The sequence below is a fragment of the Malurus melanocephalus genome, unplaced genomic scaffold, assembly GCF_030028575.1.
Source record: "Malurus melanocephalus ecotype Western Australia unplaced genomic scaffold, MMel_1.1 scaffold_226, whole genome shotgun sequence".
Taxonomy (NCBI): Eukaryota; Metazoa; Chordata; class Aves; order Passeriformes; family Maluridae; genus Malurus; species Malurus melanocephalus.
Genome location: NW_026623458.1, coordinates 497,091 through 516,309, shown reverse-complemented (window position 1 = coordinate 516,309; position 19,219 = coordinate 497,091). Strand labels below are relative to the sequence as shown.

The 19,219-nt window shown below is 42.0% G+C and overlaps 1 protein-coding gene across 1 annotated transcript in view; it reads left to right on the top strand.

Moving 5' to 3' along the window:
- The window catches only part of TMEM178B (transmembrane protein 178B), a 201,465-nt gene extending 183,463 nt beyond the window's left edge, over positions 1-18,002 (top strand). The window contains exon 4 of the mRNA XM_057374492.1: positions 17,431-18,002. Coding sequence (XP_057230475.1) covers positions 17,431-17,681 — 251 coding nt within the window. The 3' untranslated portion in view covers positions 17,682-18,002. The remainder of the gene's footprint in view (positions 1-17,430) is intronic.
- Positions 18,003-19,219: the final 1,217 nt, after the last annotated feature.

Genomic DNA, 19,219 nt, shown 5'->3' with positions numbered 1-19,219 from the left:
CAGCAGAGGTTTTGTTTATTATTCCCCAGGTACATGCCCTGACACTCTGTGCTTTTGAGCTTCTTCCCATTCCTATCACACCAGCCCCCAAGCCCATCCCACATTCCCCATGTAATGTTCCAGCCTTCCTTACTACAGATGCCATCCAACTTTCTGTTAGCAGCAATTTTCCAAGCACACAGTTACCTGAAATGAAGGGTGTGAGAGTCAAGTCCCAAACACAGCACAGAGTAAATGTCTCAAAGTGAACACACTACTTCATTTCTCTCGTCCTTTWTCTTCTGGTGATTTTTGTTTAGCTGGGTTTTTGCCCTCCAGGCAGATCACCACTTCGGTGCATTTTATCATCTGTTTATCTGTACTGTAGTGTGACACAGATCAGTGTGTGACAGAGRGGAAAGCTTCTGTAGTCCCAGAAGAGGAATTAAGTGCTGGAGTAACAAGTATTTATGTTCTAGTGATGTTGTGCTGGTGACATTAAAAATTAGCTCTCTCTGTGCCCACAAACACATTTGAAGTCTGCTAGGACCTTGTGCAAGACACACTGGTCTTTGTGGGGATGTCTGTAAATGGTTTGTTGTGGGTGTTAAAAGACTGTGGGCGATGGCTTACCAGATGAGCTTGATGTTTCTTATGTAATTAAAAGTTTAAATTGCATGGGGCCCATTTTGCTCTCATCTGCTCAGATATCTATGTGGTATTTAATTTACTACAGCCTAGTATTCAGATTAAAACATTAAGAGTATCCTAAAACCAAAGAAAAGTTAAATTTATTAAAAACTAACTAGGTCTTGTTTGCTATTATGAAATTATCATTAGATATGGTTGGTTTCTAGTGCAGCTGCAGAAATTACCTTTTGGCTCAGCGTTATTTGTCAGTGATTGGAAAGATGACTGATAAAGTTTTCAAGTGCAAAGGCATTCAGTGTAACCATGGGTGGTGGAATGGGTCACTCACAGCACACAAAGCCATTATTTGGTGTGCTCAAACAATACACATTTCAGTGGAGACAACTGGGAACCAACAGCCTCAGTCATTCCCACAGAACAAGAGGCTCCCTATCAGAGCAGTGCTCTGAAAAAGCCTCTGGAATCATCATTGGTGGGATCATCCAGCTGCTCAGGAGCTCTCACTGCAATGCAGCTGCTAAATGTATTATTTTTTTTTATGGAATATGCCCTGAGATTGTGAGGTGGGTTATCTCTGGGCTAAGCAAAGCTGTTTCTGGACATCCTAATCAGGTGTCGATGCTAAAAAATGGTGTGGAATGAATGGGASAGGTTTGCAGAAAAGCTACAAGAATGACTCATGGTTTAAAAAACAAAAAGACAGCATGCCACAAAAAGCCAATTGCTTGAAACTTCTTAACAGAAGGTTTATAATTGACTTGAACASAGAGTGGAAGAACCTATGCAGTGAGAAGCCATCTGATAGTAGCATGCTTTTTGCATAGACAAAATAATAACCAGATCCAGCAGTTGGAACCTGAAACTAATTGAAATGAGAGGCACCAGATTATTTTATCTGCCAATTTCTGTCAAGATGTGTAATATTATAAATAAAGATATGCTGGGAGGAGATCAAACTTATTTTCTGCTTCAGCGCAGACACGTGGATCAGTATTAGCCAAAGGTTACCCTCTTTCTTGTTTTGCACAAGTCAATAGCAACTGCTGCGTTGATTTCTTTTAACAGCAAATGGGCATAAAGTAACATCTACAAACTGAAGTAGTCAGTTAATAAAATACACAACTACAGCYATCTAATCTAAAAGTCAGTAGCTATCAATGTTTTCAGACTGTGTCATATGTTACACAGGAATTTATTTACAGCCAATGAATCTTTTAATTTCAACTCTTTTATTGCTGGATGGTGTTTGAATAGCAAACTGTTGCTTCTGTCATGACAAATGCCATCAACATATTACCTTACTGCATCTTAAAATTCATGGAGCCAGAGTCCCTTTTAGTTTTGCCAAACCTTTTCTCAGGTCAAGCAATGGAAAAACTGCTTTGGAAGGCTTGTGCCATCTGACCTGATTGCAGCTGAGAGGAGACTGTTCTACTGGTAGCTGTAGAATCAGACTGAAATCCAACTTTCACTTCCATTTCCAACACCACTTGTCTTGGCTGCATTTGTAGCATTTGTCCTGGTTTCATTTCTAGATAAATAACTCTTTTACAATGCTTAAACATAGATAATAAATCTTTGGGGTTTGTCCCTTATTGCCCATAATTCTTTGAACAGGAAATCTCCACAGAGCACTGAGAATGTGCTAGAATAATCTAACAAGACCAGATGTGGTTTGCTCAGACCTCTGGTTCTTTATTATATTTACCAAACAGTCCTCTTGCTAACCCATGTGGCAGTGCCTCATAAGGCTTTGCTTTACTTTGCTTGATCTAATTTCTCAAGCAAATTGCTRGAACAGGTCATTTATGAAATGCAGGCCATTATCTGGTATTAGCTCATCTGGAATCCAGGACATGTAAACTGTGATTTAGAGTGTGTTTTACTTGCTCTTCTGCATGTTTTGTAACAACATAAAAATCATTAATAATTCATATTTTCTGTTAGGTCCAAATGTATCTATATCAACAGCAATCACAGATCCCTTACGGCTTCCAAAGTTCTTTTCCATAATTTTTGGTATTTATTGTACAATACTTGGATTCCTTATCTTGAATGACAGTGTTTGCCTGACCACAGTAGGATTTTTTTTTCAGTCCCTCATCTTGTACAGAGMCAGATGGATACTGTAAATTATGTTTAGCAGTCTTTATCTCATTTTGCATGATGGCACTGTTGCACAGCCTCCTGTACCCAGAATTGCACTGTCTGCTGTCATTTCATTTCAGTATTGTCAGTATCATTTTACCCTGCAAGGTGGGACACTTTCTCTTTTTGAGAATTTCTGCATTAGGAATCGTGCTCTTAAATTTCCCCCTGATTAGCTCATTTTATTCATCTTACTTGAGACTGTTTAATTCTATTACAGAAGTGGGTCACATTCAAATTATACATGACTCCAAGCACATCCTCTTGCAGATTCTTGTGTTTTCTTTTCATGCAAATAACTGAAAATCTGTGCCCCAGTAAAAGCTCYATCCAGTAATTCTGTAATTTTATAGCAATTTGTAGAACCTTAGGAGCATCTGTAGCACTACTTCCAAATTTCCGAGTCCTGTGGCAAGCCTGATGCTTTCATGCTCATCAAAAAMGTAGTCTAGCAGGAATTCAAACATCTACCTGAGGAAATGCACCTGGGGTGTTTTATGTGTTGTGTTTTGGCCACAGCAAATTTATTGGCACAAAAAAATATGCCTTTTCTTTTTGAAGTCTAGACATGGCCACCTCATCAGTTCCCAGGAAGTGGTGCTCAGGTTTTCTGGCTTTGAGCCGTTCTCTTGAATGTATTCAAATCCTTTACTTGTGTGGGTTTATTATAATGGCAAACCTGTCAATTCTCTTGGTTGGTCTCTTCACTCCCTCAGCTAATTCAGCCAATATTCTGTCAAGGTCAAATGTCGGTTTTAGTTCCAGCTCGAAGGAGTTGAGATGCTTTGAATTGGCACATTGGTAACTTTACTCAGATAAATTCCATTGTCTCCAGGAATCCCTTCTTTCAGTTCTGCATCAAGTTGTTTATGAATATTTCCTGTATCACAATCAGCAAACAAGCTATATATCCATCTAACTCTTAAGTTTTTCTGTCTGCTCTCCAGAACATTCATCCACAGGGTTTTCTCGTTTCAGCACTCCAGATTGTGCTAGGTTTGCAGCCATGCAAACCCAACCTCACCACACATTCTGTTATTGTGCTTGCTTTATAAAATCATCTTCTAAAGGCAATCTCTGCTAGCCTGATGTTTTCCCCAGTCAGCTGTTTTTAAACATCACATGGCTTACCTTATTTCTAATTTGAGGGCAGGGCTGTGTTGGTATCTAAATGCTTCAAAACCCTTTTCCTCCTCATCAGTGCCTGCTGTGGGCAAAGTGGGGTGRCAGCCTCCTGGTGTTGCTATCGAGTGTTTTGGCAGTGATTGCATTTCCCCCTCCCTGCCTTGTGCACCTCCCTGCTGAACTGCTGTCTGTTGTCCCAGCTGGAAATACAAAATGGCACTTCCAATATCTTGTTCTGGTACTTGCTTCAGCACACAATTATCCCCAGCCAAAGCTACATCACTTCCCTTTGTAAATGTATTAAAGACTGACAAAGAATGACGTTTTATCATCCTTATCAGAGCTCCATCCTTCGGCTGCACATTCATGTATTTTCCTTTTGTTAGTCTGTAATTTGTACTGAGAACACATTTCAGTGGAATAGTTAGGGGTTTTACTGCATGCCTAACAAGGCAGCCCTTCAGGGACAGACTTCTGCATTGTCTTATTTTCTTCCAAATTTACTGCAAATAAATGCAATAAATCATCTCTGCGCTTGGTTATTGTTCTACCTCTTCTCTTCATTCTTATCAGGTCTCTGGCAGTTTTGTCTTGTGRCACACACTTTAGGATGACTTCAGGGTTTTTTCCCCATTTGCTAACGATTTCCTTAGAGAAGCATGTAATTTTACTAGCCTTGCAAATATTCATTATTCTTTGCAAAGTCAAGTGGGTTTCTTGCTGAAACCTTGCTTTGAGCCAATTAGAAATTTTACCATTAATAATTCAGTCTCTAATTAGTCTATTTGGAAATTATTGCAGCTGTTAAATGCCCTTAGTCCTGTGATTTGGCTTCACCATGCAGATCTGTAATAAAATGACCTGSAGTCACATATAGCTTATTTCTTGTCTTTGCCTAGTGACATTTTGGTATGAGATGCTGGGCTTGGAGCTTTGTTTGGGAGTTTGAAACTCCCTTTTCTATGGGTGCTGAAAGGCCTGGAAATCATGCTATACACATTCTGTAGTAGTTTGGAGTTTTTCTGGCCTGATTTTCTGTCCTAGCATTTGCTTTCAGAAATATAAGGAATATTTTTTCATCCTCTCCTCCTCGCCAGTGACGATCTACCAGTTTGGGGTTCCTAGTGCCAATTGCCAATTCTACTTCTGCCACTGATTTGGGTTTCTTCTGACCCTTTTAAAAATGCTGGCGAGATACTGCTCTTTGTAGCCTGTCCCTACTCAGAAGACCCAGTTCAGAGTTAGAAAAGCTTCAAATCTTGCCCACAGCAGAGTTGAACACCTATTCTTTCCAATGCTGGCTGCTGCAGCAGAGATAAGCAGGCAGGAAAGATGTKTGAGAGGGAATAAAAAATTAAGTTATGCAGGTGTGTTGGCATAATGTAATGCTTTATTTCAGATATGCAAGAGAGAATGCATATTTTATGAAAGGAATAAAGAAAAATCTGCTTGTGTATGTATGAATGTGTTCTTCYTTTATATTTTAAACTAGGAGGAAACAGCTTTATATAAGTAATTTCCAACCTTCTCAGAAATAATTCCAAAATATTCCTTCCCTCAGTCCAGGGGTAAATCAATGAAATGYTTTATTACCCTGGCAGCCAGAGGATGGAATGAACATTTAGAGTGGGTGACCTTCTGCCCCAGCTGTGCCAYGCTTCACTCAGGGCAGGGATGAAGCCACACCCTGGGCTCTGTGCCAGTGCCATCAGCTGTCACAGCACAACTGTGCCCAGGAGATGATGGCCAGGCTCATACCAAGGGGTGCAAACCCCATCAGAACATGGGGCTTCAAAACAGGGAGCCTGTGCAATGCTGCCATCAGGATAGCTGAGCCTCTTTCACTCCCACCTCCACAGAGAACCTCAACTTCCAAACCCCCGAGCTCTGTGCTGGGCTTCCTCCTCCTGTGCCGTGCATRTGTTGGGAGATGACACAGGAGGCATCTGTGTATTCACAGCCACGGATCGTCACCAGCTGTTGAGTCATTTGGGTCCCAAATTTAACTCACTGTACTTTGAAAATAGCACAGAACGGTAGAAAATAAGAGTGTTTATTCTACACAGCCGCGGTCCTGCCGTCTCAAAATAATCATTCYGCTGCTGAATAATTTAAGAAACAAAAATGGAGCAATTTAATGCAGCAAGTGTAAGGCAAAGCTGGGTGATTGATATCTCCCAGGCAGTTACGAAGTACCTTCATAGTGGCTGCCAAAGAGAAAGATAAACAAAGGGAGAAGGTAAGAGCCATTCTTTGGAATTCATTGGGAAATATGATAGGTCCCACAGGACACTTAGGATTTCTACTTCTCATTAATATCAAAGTCTCTACCCATTCTTCAGAATGTTTATTTGTGGTGACATGATCAATCAAAACACTGACTACCAAACGTATTTCTTGTAATCATATTTATTTTTTCCTTACCACAACATTATTCTTTGAAAGTTCCATTTCTTGTGCTTCTTTCCAAAAAGGAATCGTTTTAGAAAGTTTACATCAAATATACTTTCCTCCTATGGAAAAACAAGTGTAAATGAACATTGTGCACAAGTGTATGCACACAGAAATTAAACAGCAGCATGTATCTTTAGAAAAGCCAAGATCTACACTAAGTCACTGGAATCCAAACTGTGAGGCCTGGAATAAATACAGTTTTCACAAAGGCATAGCTTTGGTCATCTTGAAGAATATTTATAATTTWAAAAAAGTTGGATGGAACATTGGGAAAAAAATAAGATGCCAACCATGTTTTTTTCCTGTGGAAGGTACTAAATCAATGATGACCACAGWGGAGCTTAAAATTCAACAAAACTTCCTACAGACCACTGTGAGAACATATTTATGTGGATTGACCTCCAGATGGAGACAAAGGCTGGTTTGTACCAAGAGATGCCATAAATGGGTTATGAAATTCTTTGAGAGCAGCCTCAAAGTGAGTCCCCCTCTCCCACCACACACGTGTACTCTCAGGCTCCTGGTTGTGCTTTTGGTTAAATTTTGCATTATGCTCTAAAGTGATTTAAGGGCTCAAGTTGGAACGAGCTCGAGTTAATGTACAGCGTTAATAGGCTTTAAATGTTTAAACCTCTCAAAGGCTCTWGATTGTTTAAAACCATCAAACACATTACAAGGGTGTTGTGGAAGGCAGAAAAGGAGCTGATGAGGGTCTTTTTGGACTTGTGAGGAGAAGCAGAGCTTAGAGCAGTCATGCAGGCTTTGTGCCCATCAGGAAGTAATGTAACAAGGCCAAGTGCATGCAAATTCAGGAAACAAGAGTCAACCTGTTTCTAAAAATGTCCTTTTTCATCACTTTTAAGGATTTGTTGCTCTTTATGGGAAGTGGCTGAGGAAATTGGGGTTGTTAACTGTGGAGAAAAGGAGGCTCAGGGGAGACTTTATTCCTCTTTACAACTACTTGACAGGAAATGGTAACTGGGAAGGGGTTGATCTCTTCTCCAAGTRACAAGTGATAGAACATGAGGAAATGGCCTCAAATTGTGCCAGGGAAGCTTTAGATTGGATCATAGGAAARTTTTCTGCACCAAAAGGGTGGTCAAGCACTGGAATGAACTRCCCAGRGGAGGGGTTGAGCCACCATCCCTGGAGGCAYAGAAGAGACAGYTAAATGTCTCAGGGACATGGTTTAGTGCTGGATTTGGMAGTGCTGGGTCAATGGTTGGACTCRATGATCTTAGAGGTCTTTTCCAACTTGAACAATTCTATCATTCCTTTAAAACATCTCTCCCTGTACATTTTGTGGTGTTTCTCCTGGTTGCAGGTCATGTTCCTTGGTCCCATTTTGGGCCAGGGAATCTGAAGAGTGGTTCTTTTCTAATGTATTTCAAAACTAGAACAYTGATGGATGTCAGAACATGTCCAGAGATTATCAGGTTCACTGCACATATACRTGTCCTGATATGGGGGAGAAGTGCAGGTGCTTCTTCATCCAGACCAGTTACYCTTTAGTAATCAACCTTTAGCAATTGGTACCACTTTCCTTTTGAATGGTATCTTATTTCCTCTTTTTGATCAAAATAGAAATATTTAGGAAATCACCCATGCAGACATTCATCCCCTTTGCCATATTTTGGGGTTAATCTAATGCTARGGTGGCCTGTTTGGCATTTCCCAGCCAGAGAAAGAAGTTGCTCAGCTGATGGCAGGACAAAACTCACAATAAGTTATGCTTAAAAGGCAGAACTGTGGGAGCATATTACATCTTTGCTTCTAGTGCTTCCCTCTGCTCTCTGGTGCACTGACAACACATTTTACATTTATTTATTAATGCTGGCAATTCACAGGAATAGGAAACTCTCTGGAAATATGAAAGATCAGCCACTTCCACACKACAGACATCTGTGTGTCACTGCATATCAGCCACTGAAGTGCTCTTTTATAATTTCATGTTATAATACTCCTCAAGGGGAATCATAACTCTCATTTGCAGCATAAGTTCAAATGCAGAGTTATGTATTTTTTCTCACATAATATTGTTTTCACTCGATGCTATTTTTTTCCAATACTTCATGAATATAGCTGGTTCTCTAAGTGAATACTGACACACCTAGCACTGAAATATTGAGGCCTGAGTGTTAATACAGCCATAAGAAAATAGGAGTGGGATGTATATATTTTTTCAGCAAGTCAATAACAAGTATAGAAGTATTGTTCTTTGCCTTTTTTTCCCCACTGGAAGGAAAGGCTCAACAAGAGAATTCATTGTCAACTCCATAGCATTTGATCTCCATGGAAACATTATCAGCTGACTTCAAAGTCAACCTTCAAATGTGTTGTGGGTTGGTTTTTTTCCCCCTGTGGCTTATTTCTGATGCTCCTAGATGTGCACTTGCAGGCTGTGGGGGAAGAAAAACCAACACAATTCTGCCAATGTTGTACCTGACCATGGGGGAGCACTGGCTCTTAGGARAAGGAGAGGAAAAGCTGTTTTAATGAGGTGCAGAGATCTTACAGTCTGGAGCAAAAGACAAAGCAAATAGTGTATGCACACCCCTAAACTCATTGTTTTTCTGTCCGAGCTCAAATCTGTCTCCCTGTACTCCCTTGGTGTACAGTAAATTAAGGAGTCAGCTCAGTCTGGCTTTTCAGCAAGAAGAACAGTTCATATTCCTCTGTGTGCTCATTTTAAGTCAGCTATACTGACTTGTAATTTCTSCCTCACCAGGATGGGAGGTTCTGGCAGAAACATCAGTACCTTCTAAAGTTATGAGAACAGACAACTTAGCGTAGTCTGTGAAGGGCACACAATCAAATTGCTTCTCAGGGACGTCAGTAGGTCTTTGGGGGGCTGACAGAAGGTGAAATAAAGTAGAARTAAAGCAGGGGAGGCAGATTTTGTAGAAATACAAAAGGCTTTCCCACCCACAGCCCTGGAAAACAAATTCTGTGTGTTTTAAAATTCAGTGGTTGTTCYGTATCCTTTAATAATGTCACTAGGTCTTTGATCTGTTGCTGGCTTCTGAATTCCAATGGCAAGATGCATCAAGGCCAAAGGAAGACAATGAAAACAAAGCTGGCATTTATTATTGGGTTGGTCTTCTTTAAAGAAATGTTTACTGAGTTGTTTGCATGCCTGGCATCAAAGAGGAAAAAAGACTGCACATGCAACAGAAGGAAGATTAATACTGGCATGATTCKCTAGGCATAAAGAAATCCTTATGGAGGGAACAGGGAGGAAATTTCTCTGTGAGGCAGATCTTTCTGTTCAATGCAGAGACTGAAGCAAGGTTCAGATTCACCTTCTTGGTTCCTCAGGTTATCAGCTTAGAAAAGCAACGTTCCCCTTGGGCAAATCACTGCCACGTCCACTTGGTCTCATCTGCCTGGTCAGAGTCCAGTCGGACAATAGAAACTCCACTTAAAAAGCAGCTGGATCTGGTAAAAACTGTAAATGTGTAGGGCCTTCCTCATTTCTGCCCAACCTGGATGTTTCAGAGATCAGACAGAGATCAGTCATGCCAATATTCTTGTGTGGGCTGCAGAGGATGAGCAGGCATTTCCTCTGCAAAAGGAAAGGAGATTTCAGCATGATCCTTTAAGGCTCTACAGGCTCAGTCTAGCTTGTTGCTTGCAAGCATCCATGTRGATGATGTAAACCTCCTAGGGGTGCCCTGCACTCAGTGGTTCTTGTTGACCAGAAAAAATTGCATCTTATTTTGATTTCTGATATTCTATCTTGGTAACTGTACAGCACATATAGAAAGGATTTTTGTTCCTGGCACGTCAACTCAGGGAAGCAGTAAAAGAGCAGCAAAAGAGCTTTTCTAACCCTGAGCCCAGAGACTTTTGCGTTAAAGATCCTGAAAGTTGTACAAATAAAGGGTCTTTTGGTCACTTGGAAAAGATGAATGGATAGACTTTTCTCCAGCACCTAAAGGGGAAAATATCCAAATCAGGAGCCACTACCATCACCCCAAACTCTTAATGGCTTCAGCAAACAAAAGGATTAAAAAGGCATGTGAGTAACCATCTTTTTAGGCCTGAAAGTGTTCTCTCTAGGAGTATTTATAGTGGCACACAGTAGGCAATATGGAAGAAGGCTGCACTTCATTTACTTGTGCTTTGCCTGTTCTCCAGTCTCACTTGTCTTGAAGAACATCTATCAGTAGACTTTTCAGCAATTGAGGATTTCCTACAAAAGAAAGATTACACAAATCCTCCGAGGCTCCTTCTCAGAGATGTCCCATTTTTTGACTGGAAGAAACTGATCTTACATACAGAGAGGCATAATGACCTCATTACTAAAAGACCAGATGCAATGTGGTGCACAGATTCCTCAAGCTGTAGAGCATGTCCCAGGACAAGGCAAACCCAGCCCAACCCCACAAGTTAGCTCTGACAAATGCCTAAGGTGGGAAACACCTGCCTAAGGYACAGCTTTAAGCTAAACTTATGTGTCTCATCATCTGAGGCAAATTTGAGGTGTGATGGAGTCACTGGAGTTTGCTCAGACCTCCATTGCACCTTTCTGTTTAATCTTTTGGCCTCTGCCTAGGTCATGCTGTGAGATCCACACTGCAGGGGATAGAAGAACCTGCCAGAAGCCTCTGTGTGTTGCCAAGCATGGCGCTTGCCAGCACATGGATGTGATAATTTTGCTAACCTTGGATTAGAATATTTCTTCTTTTTGACATGGAAGTCCTTTCTTTCCTTTCTGCTCCCAGTAAAATTGGAATCATAACCCAGTACTACAAATGGCATTATTTTTGCCGTCTCCTGCATTGTGGCTGCAAGTTCATGACCCATGATGTCTCCTTAATGGCTGTAGTCAACTCACTTTATTATTGCTGGGTTATTTTGTGTGGGTCACTGGAATCACCATTGCCAAAGTAATCAGAGGGTTATTCACTTCAGCTTTGATCTGAAAACTTTCTTTTCTCCCTAGTCCATCAAACCATCGTGCCTTTAGCTAAGCAGTGTTGCTTTWCCCTTTCGTGCCAGCTCAGAGTTTCAGAGAGTGCTTGCTCATTGCTGTAGCTCACTGGCTGCAGTGCACAGCATGGGTGTCCTCACTCAGCACAGTCCCATRCCCCGAGGGATACGGTCACAGAAATGTCACCATGTGCAAATCTGCAGCCTGAACATGGACCCACACTTTTATCAGCAGAGCAAACTGGAGTTCAGCCCTCAGCTGCTGGAACATTGTTCCTTTATTTATGATGCTGATTTAATTTACRCAAGCCTAAGGATGGTCCCTGTTATGTGTTTGGGGTTGAGGACACATAATCTGGTGCCAGAAGCAGTCATTAGAAAGGCACATGGGGAGGTGACACACAGCAGGGACACAGCACTGGAATGCACTGGGCACTGATCACACCTTGTGAGGCAGGAGGCCAAAGGCCAAATGCAAACCATTCTGAGAGTGGCTATAATGCAGAATCATGACAGACCCTGCAGTTTGTCTGGTCCACAGTATAAGATGCATTAAGTCCCAACCCAGGTGGGGCTATAATGTCACAAGGACGCTGTACTAAATCTCCATCACCCAGTCAGATTTATCCTTCCATCTCTGCTTTTTTTTTTCATAAGGGCAATTTTCCAGTAAACCCCTTGCTATTCTGCAACGTATTGGTGATGCTGCAAGCTGCTTCTGCTGGAACAGTACATAATTAAGCAATAATTTATATTCTATGCATGTATGCACAGAGCAATAAAGTGTTCTCAAGAGCTGAGTGCTGCTGAGGCGTTTAATCCGTGCACAGAAGGAGTTTACTGCAAAGCTGCTCCCTCCCTCCAAAAGGCTTTTGTCATCGCTGTGTTGGGAGGGAACTCGGTGTATTCTTAATAATTTCATTTGATTGGGATATAATTTAAATAGTTAACGCTACACACGCCACTTTAGAATCAGACCTAATTTTATTTGTTTGTTTGATGTACCTTGAAAATAGTAAAAGCTAGTAGGGCAGAGAGAAAGTAAAGATAATGTTGTTTCACTTGTGAGATGTTTTTCTCCCATAGCCCTATAATAAAAGAAAGTGATGATAATTAAGTAAACAGCACTCCTTCCAAAGACATTAGTGGCCACAAGAAGCTACTAGAAATACTTTAAAAGCAAATATTTACATTTATTTGAAAACTGCATGGTTTCAAAGGGCATCTTAAAATCCATGCCTTTGGAGTTCTCTTTTTATCTATTAATTTATAAATAATACTTGACATTTCTGTATGTTTTAAGAAATAACAGAAGGTGAGAAGAATCAGTTTTTTGGGGTGGTTTACTTTGTATATCTGAYGGCACAGCTTGTGAGTAATTTCTGYCTGTTGYTGGGGGAAGGGAGAGAATGAGGATCATTTTATCAGAGGAGAAGGAAGAGATTTCCAAATCCTGAGACAAATGATCTGTAGRGAGGAGGGTCTCAGAGGTGGGCTTGGTGCCCAGATCATTTTAATTACCAGCTTTTTGSATTTCCCGTGACTTCAAAGTGGTGATGTCTCCTTCAGGTTCCAGTCAGACACYTCCTCCCCAATAATAAGGGTGAGGATGTTTGGATGAAGCTCCAGCCACCAGGCTCKGTTTGTGCCCTAGCACAAAGGCTCACCTTCATTGCACAAGAGAGGCAGCAGYTCCTGTCTCACAAAACACCACAGACCCTGGGAAATCCCTCAAGCTCTGTCACTGTGGAAATTGAGCCAGGTTGTGGGTGAAGGACGTGGCTTCTGACACGGTTCAAGTGGATGCTAGCATCAGGGAAAATTCAAGCAGATTTGGTATGGATGATTTGACCCTGTTTGTGTTTAAATCAGTTCACTCACAAGCAGTTTTGGTGTCCCCTGGAGGTRAGGTTTAAAAACTGTGGAGGCATTGCAGACCCTCACACAGCCAGGCTGATTGGAAAGAAAGGGGCATTTACAAAAAAAAAAGAAAATTAATTCCTTGCAGCAGAGGCCTGTGGCACTGCTTGATATAATCGTGCTTGAAAACAGCTACAGCAAAGGGTGCTGACTCATAATCCACATGGAATTAGGCTTTGACCAACAATTATACTACCTTTCCCTGCCATCCCCCTTCAGATTGTGTCTGCTCCTGCAGCACGGATGGCAACACCCCAATCTTATACACATGTATAGCAAATAAGTTCATCTCAGCCCTAAAAAWCTTCTAGACTGAATGGGACATTTAGTGTAGTGTTTAATATTCTTCTGTAATATATAAGAAGGACAAGCACAAGATAACTGGGAGATGTTAAATAGCTCAGGTTCTCAAACCACTGATGATCATCAGCCCATTAGAGGCACTGTCAAAACCAAGTCAAGATGAAGGGTGGCTACCTGACAAGGAGTCAGGGTGGAGGTTTGGCTACATGTCAAACAGCAGTTTCTGTGGCACAGACACAGCTTTACATGCAATTTCATCTCTCACCTGATTGAAGCATTTTGCAGTGACATGTGAATTACCTGTCCAAAAATCCCACTGTTGCCTTGTCTCATTCATTAGTGTTTCACTCAGGAGGATAATGTGTAAATCCCAGCACAAAGAACTTGGTGAGTCTGCCCCCCCAGCTGCTGAAGGAGATGGCCTTTATCTCCCTGTGCAGCTTATGTACCAGCCAGCTCTTATTCACATTCTGTGTGTCAGGGCCGTGGCTGGACCACCAGACTGCAGGTCTGGTCATCTGCATGGACCAAAGTTATGGGGAGTGCTTTTCACAAAGAAATTAAAGCTTGTATTGCTGCTCTTTCTAGGGGATGTGGGGCATTAGTGCACATGTAGGACATCTCACTGATGGCAAAAACTTGACAGGAAACTGCATAAGAGTTCAGTTTGACTTCTGGGGAGAAAAGAATCGTAGTGTTGGGAGTGGTCATGACTTCTTGCCTCTGCTGCCTCTGAAGCACAGTGTCTGTTCTGCAGAGTGTCATGGGCAGGAGCAGCAGCCTCTCTCCTGCGAGCTCAGCTCCCTTTCTTAACTGCACTAGCAGAGGCTTCGTTTCTATCTGTAAACTCAGGTTCTGCATCCCTTTTACCCATGACTCTTTCGCTACAATTGTGAACAAATGGTCAACAATTGTGTAATTTGCAAGGATAATCTTTTGTGTTATGATTGCCAGTTCATGARGAAAAGTTACTGAACAGTCTTGAGGAAGGAACTTTAGTTGGTTTCCATCAGTTGCCTCCCTAGTGAGAGGCCAGATTAACTACAAGCAGGAACTTCCTTGCTTGGCTGAATACAAGCAACACACAGGACTCATAAAATGGCCATAAAGATTTTTCTAGGTGGCATAAAATGGCATGTTTTGTGTCTGCAATGAACAGCCCTAGAGAGACAGATCAGTCTCTGTCATACAAGGCATTCTGCAGAAGAAAACAGAGTGACCACTGAGGACCATACTCTGCACTCTGTGACATTGTGCATGGCRGTCATTATTTATCATCATGGGTTAGCACATTCTCCAGAAAGGGGGCAAGCTTTTTTTAGGAAAGTCTCATGCTTGTGATTTGCTCAGYTCTCTAGTGTTGTTACTTGCTCTTTTGTTGTCCCTTTGTTAAGGGGCAGAATGCCCTCAGCAAGGTGGAGCTCCAGTATATTGGGCACTGTTCAAATACAAAGGGTAAGCAACACTCATTGCACTGAAGAGCTTGGGATCAAAACTGCCAAGACAAAGAACAAAAGCACAGGGAGCATTTGAAATCCAAAGTTATTTCCTTCCCTTTTGTACTTAGAAAATGCAGCTCCTGTCTGGCCACACAGATTTTCCCACCCACCTCTCTTAACAATCTTGCATTTTGAGAGAGCTGAAATTACCACGTTCTCACTAGCAAAGAAAGGCCTTCCCTGTCATTTTCTAACCACAACCATGTGAAATGAGCCACAGAGCTCCGTTCAGAGCACAGTGCATCTGATGCATCATTTTTTTTCCTGATCCCACAATGTACTAGTCATTCTGACATGGAACACAGGAAACAGACACATTCTTGTCAGACATCTTCACATTAACGAACAACCTAAGCAACATAGTAAAACATGGAAAGGGTATGTGGTTTCTAATCAAAAAACCTGATTTTTGATTGTGGGAGAAAGATCTCCCCATTTATCCTGCTCTGTGCTTTGAAGTAGTGTAGGACATCTCCAAAGACAGAGCCTGGGATCTCCCAAAGCTTTTGCAAGAATCCAGATCACTGACTGCAGACCGATGGAGTGCTGGTGGGAGGCAGGAAGGCTGTTTTGAATGAAATAGGCATGGTACCTACTGCAGCAGCTGGCTGCTCCTCACTGGTACCCAATGGCACTCTCATAATATGAGCATTTATCAGTACCCTGGGCCATCTGGCAGCTGTACATGGCATTAGTGGGGGCACCTGACCTTTACAGCAGACAYTGTCTACAAGTGACGTTCCAAAATACAGTGGAGAAAAGACAGTCCAAATAGACAGAGCAGTGATYAGAAGAGGGAACAGAGAGAGGACCATGACACTGATCTCACAGCAGGTCCATAATAGAGATTTGCCTGTAGGCTCAACACCTATGTGATGCTCCTACTAAATGAAGGAGGTGGGTATAGTGGAAAGTCCACACATTTTTTTTTTTTGTGAAGTGTGTATGTTCCTGCAAATGCTCCCAGTTTCTGAACCAAATTCCATGTGAATTCACCAATTAGTCTCACCTCTGTATTCAGAGTGGGGAGTGTTAAATTCATATATTCAATGCAACTGCAACTTAAAAGAACAAAGCAGAAGAGAAACAACAGCAGAAGTGTTGCAGAAGARAAGCAGGACCAGGGGCAGCAAGGAGCAGAGGAAAGCAAGGACACCAGAAGAGAGGAGTTTGTCATTGGAATTAGGCTGCCTGTGACTGCTTTGGAAGATTGTGCTGGTTTAGGGGTGRGAGCAGGAAGAAGAGGAGATTCCACAGCAGCAGCTGCTCGTGTGCAGATGCAGGACATGCTGTGAGGGTAGCTCATGTCATACGTTACTGATCCATGCACAGAGGGATGACACACAGCACTGGCCATGTGTGTCCTATAACACCTGTCCTGTAGGCTGCCTTCTGTGCCCTGGGCTCTCCAGGCAATTCAGAGAGGCCCACAAAAGGGAGAAATTAGAGAGGAAAAAAAAATAAAATAAAATACCAACTTCGTGTTGACTTGTTATCTCTTGTGGCAGGCATGCRTCTGTATCTATCCATTATTTGGTGCGTGGGTGGCAATTGTGACATTTCAGGAGCTCAGAGTTTAGCTTTGATGAAGCTGGAGGCCAAAGATCAGAATTAGACTCATCTGGGTGGGATAAAGTTCAGCCTCATCTGATATGTGTGTCTTTCCATAATACCACCTGACAGAGTTATGAAGTTTGTTCTTGGAAGAAATAAGAAATGAAATATTGCTGCAGAGATGGAAAACAAGAACAGGATACTTTGAAGATTACAGCAACACTGCAGAGGGCATCTAGATTGAAACTGGAGTCATGCAGAGGGTTGAATCTGAGTTTTGTGAAGGATTTTAAGATTTTCACAGTGATATTTAAAAGGAGACTGTATAATGAAAAATTCTGTATTTTGATATAAGAAAAGCATGAAGAAAATCTCCCGTGTAATTTCAAATGTACATTTAAACAAAGCCAGAATATGTCAAGCATATTKTAATATCCTATAAAGTCTGTCACTGAAAAATTGGAATTAAACAAAAAGTTCAAGCTTATTTTCCCTTCCAAAAAAAGTCAAAACAAGATTATTCACTATATATTTGTCTAAAGMAAAGTTTCAGAAAAATCAATGATTCCATGAAGCATTCCGGTTCCCAAGGGAGTGCTCATAATGAAAAACTGTTCCTGTTGAAGTCTCTCCATACAGCTCTGTTCAGCATCAGATCAATATTCAAGGCTCTGGTGGCACTCATCCCTTTCCCCAYGGAGCCTCCAGACCCAGCCACTCTATACAAACATCTTCCTTTAGGCCCTTCCCTACTGTTTGCACCAGCTCTTCTCAGGCAGCTTGCAAAGGGGTATGTCTATCGCTYTTCTAACTTCTCTTTGTTTTTTTCCTCCCTCCTTCTCCCCTTCCCGCTCTCCTCCAGGAACCTTCTGCATCATTTCACTGTGCACGTGCGTGGCTGGAATCAACTTTGAGCTGTCCCGCTACCCCCGCTACCTGTACGGACTTCCCGACGACATCAGCCATGGCTATGGCTGGTCCATGTTCTGTGCGTGGGGGGGCCTGGGCCTCACTCTCATCTCTGGCTTCTTCTGCACTCTGGCCCCTTCTGTCCAACCTGTCCCCAGGACCAACTGCCCCAAATCTAGACCTGAGAATGGGACAGTGTGCTAAAACGAATAGCAAACAAATACACACACACACACACACACAGACATATATATATATGTGCCCATGTATGCCCATACATGCATATATATGTATATATAATTATATATATAGAAAATCTCAAATTAATGCCAGTGCCAAGGTAGAGCTGAGTCCAACATGGCACTCACATCTCCACTGGACTCTGTGTTGCTTCATTCTTTCTCACAGCGATGGGAAAGCTTTTCTCTCACGTGGCTCTTCCATCCAACTCTTAACTTCAGCATCATACCTTAGAGGTCAAATGAACCTACAGTTGCACCTGCCTGCTGCCATGTGGGAGGGGGAACAGGGGATCCGTGTGGGGAATCTGGAACCAGAATCTGTACAGGACACGGTGGGGGCAGAGGCGTGGGGGGGATGACACAAAAAGCGTGTCCATTGCAGCCAGAAGGGAAAATGCAAACAGCAAGCAAAGGAACAAACGAAGCATTTGAGCCACTTCAACAACGTACCTCCTGAAGGCCATTATCAGAAACCCACCCACTTTCTTTTTCTTTCTKAAAACAAAATGACAGAAGCTTGTCCTGTCATTGGTTTTAGGGTTTTGGTGGTTTGGTGTTTTTCCTCCTTAAAACACAGAAAACAAAATGGACAGAACGTGTGAGGAAAAGTAGAAAAGCATTTTCTCTTTGCCTGCCAAACTTTAGAGAGAAGCAAACAAGTGATGATAAAAATAATAATAATAATCAATAATAATAAAAACCATCTAAGAAAATAAAACCAGAAAACAATAAAAAACTCCAAGAGGACATCTCAGCGGACTTTCCAACAATGCGGTTTTAATCTTCCAGCTGCCTTACATCCAGGCTTACAACWGAGGCTGAACTGCTAATGTAAAATGCAGCAGAAGGCCTTTTAAAAATGCTGTGATACATGTGTGTATAATTTTTTCTTCCCTCTTACTTTATTTATTTTTTTTAACAAAAAGAAAAATTTAAAACATTGCAATGTGATTGTCCACTAAACCATCCACGCTGTGTTTGTGGCCCAAGACTGAGGCACCGCAACGGCAGAAGCACAAGGAAAGCCGGCAGGTCTGAGACAGCACATCTTCTCTGATGGATTTCAGGAGGGGTTTTTTTATTTTCACGGAGCTTCTGAGTGTTCAGGATGGTGGATCCAGGGGAAAACCGACCAAGGAGAAGGGAGGTGGGGGGAGGCCTGGCAGTTGTTCTTCCCAGGTATTTGCTGGAATGCGATTTCATCGAGTTTCTGATTTGGATGTTTGAGACAACCAGGCAAAAGCCATTGCGGAGGAGGAAAAGGGAGCTAATTTCTGTAAGAGAGAAGTAAGAGATGCCTCTCATTGTGTTCATGTATGCCAAATAAGACCTTCCCACATCTTGTCTTTGGAAACTGCCCTGGTTCACTGGACATCTCTTTTGGTGTGGGAGAACTGTGTACAGATGGACATGAAAGGGTCAGATGCAGAGAACAGAGATCCATTTCCCATGAGCTTAAGCGTTGTATGATATAACTGTGAATCTGCAAATGGAACTCTC